General features: G+C 37.0%; 1 protein-coding gene across 1 annotated transcript; it reads left to right on the forward strand.

Annotated features, from left to right (window-relative positions):
* Nucleotides 1–3,989: 3,989 nt before the first annotated feature.
* On the forward strand, nucleotides 3,990–6,512 carry LOC135942708 (putative serine protease K12H4.7). The gene is made up of 8 exons (XM_065488985.1): nucleotides 3,990–4,150; nucleotides 4,204–4,388; nucleotides 4,443–4,672; nucleotides 4,736–4,877; nucleotides 4,966–5,234; nucleotides 5,607–5,736; nucleotides 6,125–6,294; nucleotides 6,348–6,512. The coding sequence occupies exons 1-8, from the start codon at nucleotides 4,028–4,030 to the stop codon at nucleotides 6,467–6,469; spliced, it is 1,371 nt and encodes a 456-aa protein (XP_065345057.1). The 5' UTR covers nucleotides 3,990–4,027; the 3' UTR covers nucleotides 6,470–6,512.
* Nucleotides 6,513–12,265: the final 5,753 nt, after the last annotated feature.

Below are 12,265 nucleotides of genomic sequence, written 5' to 3' on the forward strand. Positions count from 1 at the left end.
TGTTTTCGTCGGCGCGCGTGATTGATCGGCTGGCTGTGTGCGCGTCGCAATATTTATTTACAGTATCAGTCATTATGGAAACTGAAGACAAGTAGCCGTTAAGCCGGGCCATCCATTATCTCGATTTGACACTGCAAATTGCTCTTTGCAGCAAAAAATATCGGATTACACTCCGCAGTCCGTAATTTTCGTTCCTCTTTAAAGAAAAGCGACGCTAATTTCTCCTCTACATCGATTCGATTCTTTCGAATAATTCGAAGACATTTCTCTCGCATCAAAGAAGCAGCGCAAACGAAAACAAACTAACTGGCCGCTTGGCACACAGTTTGAGAGAGTGATCAAAGGGCAGCGCAGTATATTAGGACGTCTAAATGGAAGATGTGCGCTTTTAACATATGTCAAGCGGCAGCCTTAGACTGTTTACACCTTGTAAATATTTCAAATCGTGATGAGCCGCCGTGTAAACAATTCAAAAGTGATATTAATACAAACACAACCGGACCGGAAAATCATTGAGCGTTGCCACATTTTTCCTGTTTCTTCAATTAGATATTTATATTCGATTAAAAACGAAATGTGTACACCAGCAGGATTAAATTTATACAGAAATCGACGGAGTAAATTGAGACAGAATTTAATTGAATTCATTTGTTTTTAGCTTTTTTCTGGCTCAAATATGCTACTAATGAGATTGGACTTAAAAATGAGTCCCCAAACTATTTTATCTTGTATTATTTGCTCTTCTTTTGTATATTTAAATATTTTTGCATCACAGCTCTTGAGACTCATTAGAATTAATTTTGAAACAGTTTAAAAAATTATTTCCAAGTGATTAAAATATTTCTGCTTAAACATAAGCTCAAAATGAGTGTTGAATGGAATTATTTGATAAATTTTAATAAACTGAATAGCTCAGCTCCATTGAAAAAAATAATTTACAATTGTTAGCTATATTAGTGAAATTTATCGGACCGAGAGAAATAAACATTCTTTAATCCATAATAGAACAGGATTAAATGGTATCAATGAAAAATAATTATCGAGAAGTACTATCTTTTATATGCGGGTTCATTTGATAGCATTAATGAACGTCAATATCTGATAAAAATAACAATCAAAATTTTTACCTGCCAACGAAATAATTTTTAAATGAAATCTTTTGCAATCAAAAAATCCAGAGGCCGTAAAAATAACATTCTGAAAACTAATCTTACCTTACGAAAAATAAATTGTAAAACGTGTATTTATTTCCAAGAAAAGCCGCCGTGTTAATAGTAGAATGAGCTATGTTATAGGTCAAACACCTTTATAAGAAAGTTGGGAAATTGTGGGACGCATGTGATTTGTACAAAGTGAACACAATGTCTAACGACCCATAAATCTCCCTGCATTATGGGGGTGTTGTTGAACTCTACTCTTTCACCTTTTTTCCCCTTGGAAAGCAATCCTTTATGCTCAGGATTTGAGATTTCCAGCACAAATATTTTTTTTTTAAAAAAATGCATCTGTTTTTCTACATAATTCATTTTTGTTTTTTGGCGGCAGCTTCTCAGCAACAACACTAGAAGACAAAATTTGGGCTGATCCGTAGTTAATATGAATATGAAAACAGAACGCGGGGTTTTGATTAGGTAATAACAAAGGAATCCACGTCGATTGCTCAACCGCGGGAAAAGCGGGAGACAGAGAGGGTGAGAGCCGACTGTAGATGTTTGGCTTGGCAGCGTTGTATTATTAAGTTACACTCGCTTCCCGTGGAGCGAAAGAGAGGCTAAAGAAAAACACACAGCATCTCCTGCTGCATGAGGAGAAAGGCCCGGCAGCGGCGGCCAAACTCGAACGCTGGCTAGTTTTTACTTACAACAAACTAACTGTTTCATTAAGCAAAGCGCGTCTAGCAAATACAACATGCGGGAGGTAACAAATAATAATACCCTGCCTTCTCGCTGCGAATATTTCCCAGCGGGAAAATTGTCATCGTCACGTACCACTCAGCTGCAAATTGAGAGAAATCTATATGTGACCCTTGACATCTACACTCGGGTCGTGGAACGTCCAGAAACGTTGTTTAATATAGTATCGCTTTGGCAAGCATGAATGAAATTTTTAAATATTTTATCTTTATCGCAGCGGTGTGTAGTTGATTCCGTTGTAAGGTCAATAGTTCTTAGTGCGGTAATAAAAAATGGGGTTCGTTCCCTTTGAAAATGATCTCGAAACGCAGAGAGGCACGCTTTTACCTCGTCTGCCTGCAGCCGGAGACTATCGTAAAATCGGGAAACCTGCGCGGGAGTCCGGTAAATATATTTAAAATTGTAAACATATTAATTATTAAATCTTTAAAAAACTAAAAATTTAATAATCAAAACTTATTATTTATCTTATTTGTTTTTATATTCGTTTATTATTTTTATAAAGAAACCAAAATTAAATCTTTTCAATCTTATCTAATCTGGCCAAATATCTGTGTGTGAAGCAAAGCTTTCGTTGTGTTTCAAGCGAGACTGAAACAGGCCTCTGCACAGTTGCTGGTTTCCCGGCACCACCACCGCTCTATTTACATGCTTCGCGTTTTGATTGACGGGTGCATTAGCGAGAAAGAACAAACGCCTTGGTGGTCCATATGTCATGGATCATGCCTTTTTATTACTGAGCCAGCGCGATGTGGATGGAGTAACACTGCGAAAGGGGATGCTAATTATACACGTGTGCGTCCAGCCTCACGGAAGGAGCTGTGTGTGTGAGGCAGTCGGCGAATCTTCAGACTTTATATATGAGCGGGCGGAGAGATACTCGAATTACTTACTCATCGCCTCGTGACACGAATTGAATGAGATTTTTATCACGCAACTGTTGTTTATTGAAGGTTTGTTTGATAAAAGAAATAAGTCATGGGACAATAAATCACATGATATTAATTCCGTCACCTCTGAATTCACGTTTGACATAGCTTACGGGGACGACTAGATTTTGTATTTGTTATTTTTTATATAGACACTGAATAGTGGATTGTGTAAAATTTTATAAGATGGTAATATAATATATATGTGTACACATAATTCCTTGAAGTAAGTGGGAGGTTTGGATTATAAACTATAAAGTGCAGGAGAAACATTGTTTATGAATTACAAAGGTCGTCGAACTACAATACACAGAGCTCAACGAACTCTGACACCTGAATTGGTTTGTTTCGCAATGCAATAAATGACACTGGTACAGGCTTAACAGCCTTGATCTTGACATTGACCATCAAAGCTCTCTAAAAGGACTATATTATCACGTCGTTTAAACGTCGATATATTTTGTTGTTAAATATTCCATTGTCTGAAAACAATTTTTCCAAACAACTGCGAGACCTTTTGCAGTGCAGAATCTCAGTGATGTTTAGGAGCTTTAGGAATCTGGGGGATTTATTAAATACACCCTGGCTGTTAGAAATAGATTTTGTCAAAAAGGAAAAATGAACTCGGATGCCAACACGAGTGTAAGCATGAACATATAGATGACAAAAAATTCACAAATTCTGGTGAATATATGCAAACTATGATCCTCGCCTTTTTACCAAATGAACAAAATTAATAATTTCTGCTTTAAACCACCAATGTTGAAGTCTGATCTTCACCAAATTAATGGGTGCCAAATATGACCTGATTTGGATTTTGTATACGGCTTAATTAGATCCTTTTGATGCTATTCTCAGATAAAAGCCATCCTTTAAAATGCCCAATTAAAAACCCATGACTACGTGCTTTTGGACCACAAACTTCCAGGCCTAAATGATTTCACAGACGTGATAACAATAATAATGGACTGAAAAAAATAAACAAACTTAGCTGCGATTAGTGATAGCAAAATAATCAAAAAGTATAAATGATAGGAAAATTGAGGCCGGCTGTCAGATGAAACCGATCCAGCAATGAATAAGGTGATTATCAATTTCTTAAATAATATTAAAAGGCATTTTATTTTTATTTCAAAGCTGCTGCTTCTCGTCCTTCTCGCAGCCCCTGCGTGGGGGTTTCTGCATATGCCAATGATCCACCCGAGATTGAGTCTTGGACCGGCCAAAATTGAAACGGATGCGTCTGAATTCCAGTTCCAACAGCTTGTTGACCATTTCCGGCCGTTGGACACTCGAACCTTTTCCCAGGTAAACCTTTCTGCATTGCTCGTCATGTTATTAATTTAATTTTTACTTGTTAGAGATATTTCAAGAGGATGGATAATTATGTGTCCGGCGGTCCCGTCTTCCTGTTCCTCGGCGGGGAGTGGGACGCAACAGGAGGTTTTATTTCGAACACGTCTTTTGTCGGACAAATGGCTGACCGGCTGGGAGGCGCCGTCTTCGAACTCGAGCATCGCTACTACGGCATTAGCCAGCCAATCGGGTAATTAAATAAAATTGCCAAAATTGCAGTTTAGAGTAAAATTTTTCTCCACAGTGATCTTGAGACAGAGAGTCTAGAGTATCTGAGCATCGATCAGGCGCTGGCCGACGCTGCCAACTTCGCCCAGCAAATTTCTCAAGAAAACGGATTCACCGGGCCGTGGATTATTTGTGGCACTTCCTACTCGGGAATGCTTGCAGGATTCGCCCGGCAGAAGTACTCGCACATTTTCCACGCCGCCTACTCTTCCAGTGGCCAGCAAGAGGCCAAAGTCGACTTTTTTGGTAAGACAATTAAGGATAAAAAAATTTATGGCTAGAAATTCTCTTTTTCATTTGGCAATCCAGAGTATCATGAGATGACAGGCATCGGTTTGGGCAAAATAGACCCACTTTGTCCTGGATACCTTTCTGCAGCAATGGACGAAATGGTTGCTCGTATCACAAGTGATAATCCAGATGACGTTCAGTTTGTCGCTGATTCTTTCAAGTAAGTGTAATAAATTATTTTTTATTGAGAAGGCATTCATTGAATTTTTTTAAATACAAACATGAAAACATTTTAATTGAAAATTTAGCCTGTGCCAAGAATCGGATCTGAGAAACCCGAATGACGCGATGTACCTGTATGCATTAGTCGCAAACCTTTTCGGCTCCGTCGTCCAATTCGCATTTCCTGGCTCGATTTCCACCGAGTGCCAACTTCTGATAGACGGCCCTGGCACCCCTTTGGTCAACCTTGCCGAGGTTATCAAACAAACCTACCCAGTTGCCTGCCTCCCAGTTCACTACGACGATAACATGGAGTTCTATCGCAATTCCACTGAGGTCGCGCCAGGAAACAATTGTAATTAATTTCATTTATTTAATTTCCATTCACATATTTATACACTACACATTCGTATGACGTAAAAAAACATTGAGCGACCCAATACAATCACCTAAAAGAAACAAAAGTTAAAGTGCACATTCAAAATTAAAAAAAAAAAACACTCACGCAATCAAAGATACACTTTTGTGTTAATTTTGGCAATTTTAAAATGGAGTGTAAAATTGAGACTTTCACGAACAAAATAATTCTCACCATGAGATCGTCGAAATATTGGATCTCATGGTAAGATTTATTCTTTTATATGTGGCTCCTCATCATTGGGTCAGCCTTGAAATGTGAATTAGGAAGCAGCTGATTTTCTATTAATTAATCATGAATTTTCCGCAGATCGTCAGTATATTTATCAGACGTGTTTAGAGATGGGCTGGTTTTTCACTTTGTCGGGAAATTCTCCATTTGGAAACGTCGTGCCAGCAGAATACTTCATCAGAAGCTGTGCTGATGTCTTTGGTGAAAGGTAAAAATGTTTGCGCAACAAACTATTTCAAAGCAATGGATTTTCAAGGCAATTTCAAACTGAAAAATGGTTATTACGCAAAAATAATTCTTGTTTAACGAAAGTTTAAAATATCTTTCAGTAGGAATTTTTCTTATTTCCTAAAATAAATATAGGATATTTAAAATCTGTCAATACAATCAACTGTAACACGTAAATACGAAACTATTTTCTAAGTAATATTACACTTTATGTATTTACTTGAGCCAAACCCTTTTTGCTTTCGTCAATATTTGTTGGTATAACATGTTACTTCACCACAAAAGAAAAATGTATATCGACCTCATTGTAAAAAAACTTCGTTTTCTTTTAAATGGATTAAATAATTAATTTTAACTCTCTTTTGCAGCTTTAACCAAGAATTGTTAGAAGCTGGAGTTGCTCGAACCAACTTGGAGTTCGGAGGCAAAGCCCCTGAGGTCACCAGGGCGATTTTCACGCACGGAACTTTTGACGGTTGGAGCAAAGTAGCTGCAGAAACGGACATCAACCCGGAAGCGCCGGTCATCATGATTCAAGGTTTATAAAGGATAATCTGATTTTAAGGTTTAAATCCTGAATTCTTCCCTCAGATGTAGGTCACGCTGCCGATCTGATATTTTTTGATAGCGACCCGCCGCAGTTAATTGAAGCAAGACAGCGAGTTGAGGCACAGATTACAACATGGATTAACCAATTTAACCAAAAGGCTTAATTTTCAATAATTGTCAAATGCAAAAATAAAAAGTATTCAGTCACTTTTGGTATTTATATTCAATAACACAACTAATAAAATACAAAAATTCTCTACTCTGGCAACAGAATTTAATTTCTTTTGATGAAAAAAATAGATTTCTAATTTCTGAGAAGAATAATCATTATAGATGTTCTAAACGCCATGTGTACACTTTTAACTCTTTCCCACATTTGGATTTGGGAGATCTGCTTTCAGCAGTCCGACTCGCAATTAGCTCCTTTGTTCCTTTTGAGCAATGCATTTCACGGGACGAATACCAGGCGTTACAAAAGACTAGGAATTGGGGTGCAGTAACATGAAGGAGGTCTTCTGGATTAGAGGCGTCCTCCAATAAATCAGGATGTTATTCGTTTGCAATGCTATTGACACACGAGTTATCACCTATCTTGGGAAATCTATAAACTAATAAAAATAAAGCAACAAACAGTATACTCATTTTAAACTTTTATGATATGTTTTATGCATTCTGTGCTAAATTATTTATATCTCTTACATTGATTTTAATTCGGTTTTCTTTTGTCTGAGTAAGGTGGACTCAAAATATCATTAAATGAGACTTTTCAATCCGACATTGGTCCATTTGCAATTTTGCTTTTCCTTTTAACATCAGAAGTTTCTAAAGTAAGCTCGTCCGCCTTTAATTTGGATCGCAAAGACAGACGGAAAAAGGGTTTGGCTCTAGTAAGTTTTGTTGACGACGCGAGTGTCTGGGATGCTGGAGTGCAAGTGGAGAGTGAAACGATGGAGATATCGGCAACGAGCTTGACGTCAAAGTTAACCAGGTTGCATACTTATTAAATTTAATTCTGCTTTGCGTGTTGATTGGTTTCATGGACAACACAAATAATTATAAATCAATTAGAGGTTTCCGTCACGTGTTATTTTGGGGTGGCGGGGCTGGCTGAACCTGCTTATGTCGGGAATTTTACCCGACGGCAGCTGGTGCGGCTGAAAATTTCCAAAAGTTGTATATTGCCTAATCGAGTTGCCCTAAATTAAGAAACGAATTTTTCTTTAGCACAACGTACCTTTCAAATTTTCTGACATTTTGAACTGTGGCTGACGTGGTACAGTTTAACCAAAGTCACGCAGCTGGTGACCAAAAATTATACAGTATGACTTAGACGTTAACTGACGAGACCTGACGAGACCTGACGAGACGAAAACGATTTCATCATCAACACCCAATAGCAAGCGAAGAAAAAGTCTAGTAGGGAAGAGGGGGAATAACGCTCACTCAGTTCGTACCCTGAGGGTTGGAAGGTAGTAGCGATAGAAGTGTTCAGTGTGTCAGCGAAGCATGTTATAGCTGACAATGAGTGAGCGCACGCAATTATTAAAGGACATGAGTTCCCTGAGAGGACCATCGATGATTGGTTCAGGTTAGTTTTTAATTAATATTTATTTGATGCCATGAAATATTAGGTTCAAATTCAAAGAAATATCTAATTAATGACGAGGATTGATATACAGCAAAAGCATGGAAAACCCTTGACCACTTGAGCACTGTACATTTTTGAGAAAAGTGGGGGTTAAGAACTACCCTCTTGAACTCCCTACTTGAAATCTGATTTAATTTCAAAACATATATAGAGTTTCTCCAAAAAGTATCAGATACTGTTGATTAGATCTTGACGAGAGATATCGAAATCTGCCATGAAAATATGGTTAACCACTGGAAATTTTGGAGAACATGGTGACTCTTTGCTGTACGGTCGTAACTTGGCTTTTGGTTGAGATAAATTGAACTAATTACATCTAAAATTTAGTTCATGACACGCTAAAGCTATTTGATCATTGACGAACTGGAAATTAGAACTTGATTGTAAGTTAACAAATCACCAAGCACATTTCAAACGACAAAGATTTGTCAAAGTTTGAAATTGTTAATATGCTCACCATTTTGTGGAAAAAAGCACATCACAAAATTGTAATACGGTTTGTTTTCTTTTTCAAGATAATCGGACTAAAATTTGAATAAACCTGCACATGAGGTACCCTAAAATTTACTTAATTTTACAAAGATTTTGAGCAGATTTGAGGTTGGCATGGTTAATCATGATTATGTAAGGTTTTTGGAGAGGTTGCAGTTGGGGGTGGGATTCAACGCCTATCTCCGGGGGTGGCTCTTTGGGCTTAATTTCTATTTCGATTCATGTTTTTGTGCAATAATGAATTAAAATCTGGATTTATTTTTGCGGTAAGCATCGTTTATTACCGAAGCAATAATTGTACTCCTATTTCAGTACTTTTGGGAACCCCAAATAAATTGAATGATTAATTATGAAAATTTGGCGTCAAAGTATGCACTTTTGAAAGTTCGAACTGGTTGTTGCGTTAACCGTCAAGCGAAATGATAATATATCGCTGCTTGGTCACTTTCACGAGGGTTGATTAAACTCTCTCTCTCTGTCGGGGTGTCCCGTGGCGAGACTCCCACAGCGACATTGATTCCTTCAAAGTACATTTTTTTGCATTGTTCACTTTAGAAAGTATTTCATGAAATTGAGTTTATTGACCGTGAAATTTAACAGCAAGTTTATTTCTATGAGGTGTATTGAATAAATCAGGACCAAGAAAACGTAAAGTTTCAGGTTTTGCCAAATTCTCGTAAATATAAATGGTTTGTCGGAGATTTTTGATACCTCTCATCGCGATCTGCCTAATGGTGCGCGAGTTATTAGGAAAATATCTCTTCCGGCGAAATAAATCAAGATTTCCAAAAAGAGGCAGTGCTCGCTGCTTGAATAGCAATCAAACTTTTGAGCCGATTTTCCCAAATATTTAAACGGGAACCTGGGAAATTATTATAGCTAAAACTTCTTAGTTTTCAGAAAGTATTGTGCGGGAACCGCTACAGTATTTTAATTAAAATAATTGAAAATTGATTTCACTAACTTTCTGTTAAATGCGCACTTTGACCCAATGACCATGAAAACCAGTACAATACACACATTGAAAACAAAAAAACTAATATTAACAAAGCAAACACCAGCCCTCTATTGGCTTAACAGATAAATATTCTTCTAAATAAATTTCTGCTACTGTTTTCTTTACTGACTCAATGACCATGGAAATCGGTAAAATACACTCGTTGAAAACAAATAAACCAACTAATATTAACAAAGCAAATATCAGCCCTCTATTGACTTAACAGATAAATATTACTCTAAATAAATTCCTATTACTGTTTTCTTTATTTACTAGTTACACACCTCCCCACGAAATCCTTTTTGGAGAGCCAAAACACTAACTACGTGTGTTTCTATAAATTTCAGCTGTCTGCTTACAAAGTGTTCAGTTTTTAACTCACTCCAGCGTCAGAAAGTGTCCAACCATGACTATCCTGCTGGCGTGTCCGTGCAGCCAAACACCGGAAATTGATCTCAAGTATTTAGTGAAGAAGAAATTCGGCGAAGATATTTTGATTTGCAATGGCAATGAACAGAAACTGGAGAATCAAGGCTACCTCGGAGTGGTTTTGCGAGTAACGTACCATGTTGTTGCGTCTCAGCATCCAGTCTCGTTCATCGTTAAAAAACCAATGGCTGGTGAACTAGAAGCAAATGCTGCAGAGCGAGAATGGTAAGTTTGTTTTGTTGTGATTATTTTAAGGAGCATTGCTAATTTTACCGATTTTCGGCCCCCAATATACTTTTAACATGTTTATATTTCTTCAAAATTCTATGATTTTTCAAAATTCCACATCGTCGGGGAAAATGGCCTGATTTTTAAAACCCAATCATTTTCGAAAAAATTAAGTTAAAAATCTTCCTATATCTGGGAAAATTGTGCTTAAAAACTTTTGGCTGAGATGCACTAGGAAAATAACGTGCAGTGTAAAGTGTAAAGCCACGACATGTGCGAAAGTTTACATTTTTTTCAGGAAAAATTATTAATAATGAAAATTTATAAAGTACTGGAAATTTTTGAAACTTTTTCATTGATTTTTTCGGAAAAGATGGGGATGCTAGTAAATTTTTTAACGCATAAAAAACTATCAGCTTTTAGAATCTGTGCTTTTTCTCTCTCCGGCCTATTCCTGCTAATCTACGAAATATATAACTAAAAATATCTTAATTCAAATTCAATTCTTTTTGACAGCATTTACTTCGAGGAACTGAAGCCTGAACTTGAAAACGCCATACCAGATTTGCCAATCGTCCAAATGCATGATATTCACACAGAAAATCCGAGAACTAGAGCAATCATTTTAGAGGACCTCTGTGCGGCTGGTTTTGAGACCTCGAGTTCACATGGCACCGTGATCAAGGAGAAGAAGCTGTCCATGCCCGTCGCTCTTTGCGTCGTCGAAAGCCTTGCCAAAATTCACGCAGCGTCCGTAGCTAGCAAAATGAATGCACGCACGGATTTGCCCAAAATCGATTGGAGGAAGACCAAAGAACATTTTAAGGATCGAATTCACACGAGTGCGAAATATATAATTTCGCCCCTAATGGAAAACGTCCTGAGCGATAGAAATGAAATCGAAAAACTCTCCAGTTTCATCAATTCTGAACAATTTGTTGAGAAACTTGTACCGCTTATGGAGGGTGATGGTGATGAAAATGGACTAAAGGTGCTTCTCCATGCTGACTGTCACTTATTAAACATGTTTTTTAAGCATGGTAGCGAAAAAACTGAGATGCGCTTCATTGACTGTCAGGTAATCATAATCTATTTATTAATTATAGAGAGTAGAATCTTTGTCAAAGCCCGTGATTATTGCTGAAATATGAATTTTAAACTTGCTCAACTCAGTTAAGAGTAAGATTTTTAATGTGACATGTATTACAGATTTTATCATTTAACAAAAATATTTCAGTAAAAATTAAAAAATCACTTATGTATGAACATTTTTATGTTCCAGACCTACTATGTCGGCCCAGCTTACATAGATTTAATGTATTTCATGTACACAAGTGCGACCCAGGACTTCAGAGCCAAGAACGAAAAGGATCTCGTGCGGAAATACGTGGAAGCTTTTAATGTTTGCTGCGATGATCTCAAAATTGATTTTGACGGTTTTTGGAATAGCTACAACAGAGCTCGCCACTATGGTGTGCTTGTCGCAATAGGCTTTCGCGCTTTCCAGCTATTGCCGGAATCCCAATGCAACGAAACTGATGTACAAAGAGCTAACGATGCATTTAGTTCTGACCCAATTTTCCAGAAAGAGTTTAAGGATCTCATCGAGCACATAAGGGAAGTTTTCACAGACATAGTTGAATCATCTCAAAGGAAGGTCTTTTACGGTTAATTGTGAACGTTTTGTGGTCGTCAATTTAATTTTCACTCATGGACCAATTTTGAACTCTGCCTTTTAGATTTTAATTATTTATGAGTATTTATTTTATTATTTAATACTATGTACTTAACGTAACCTTAACTCTGCGAAAAAGGAGAATAATATTAATTGATTAAATAGTTTTTAAGTAATATTAATAATAAAGTAGATGCCCTCAATGCCATAAGAAGCGATGGATATCGCACTTTCTATATAATCTGTTCCAACAAATGTTTTGACCTAGAGGCCTGTGACAATTGTGCATATATTGTAAGCATGTATACCACCTATTAGACTGAGACAAAAACCAATGACTTTTTCCAAAGCCGCCGCCAAAAAAGTTGTGATTTTCAAGGTTTGTATACTATTAGTTGTATTGGCGTTTAATAAATAATTAAATAAATAAATCAATCAATAAGTTAATTTTATGTTCGTTTTCCACAGCTACCCAATTAAGTTGATAATTT

The sequence above is a fragment of the Cloeon dipterum genome, chromosome 1 (genome assembly GCF_949628265.1).
Source record: "Cloeon dipterum chromosome 1, ieCloDipt1.1, whole genome shotgun sequence".
Taxonomy (NCBI): domain Eukaryota; kingdom Metazoa; phylum Arthropoda; class Insecta; order Ephemeroptera; family Baetidae; genus Cloeon; species Cloeon dipterum.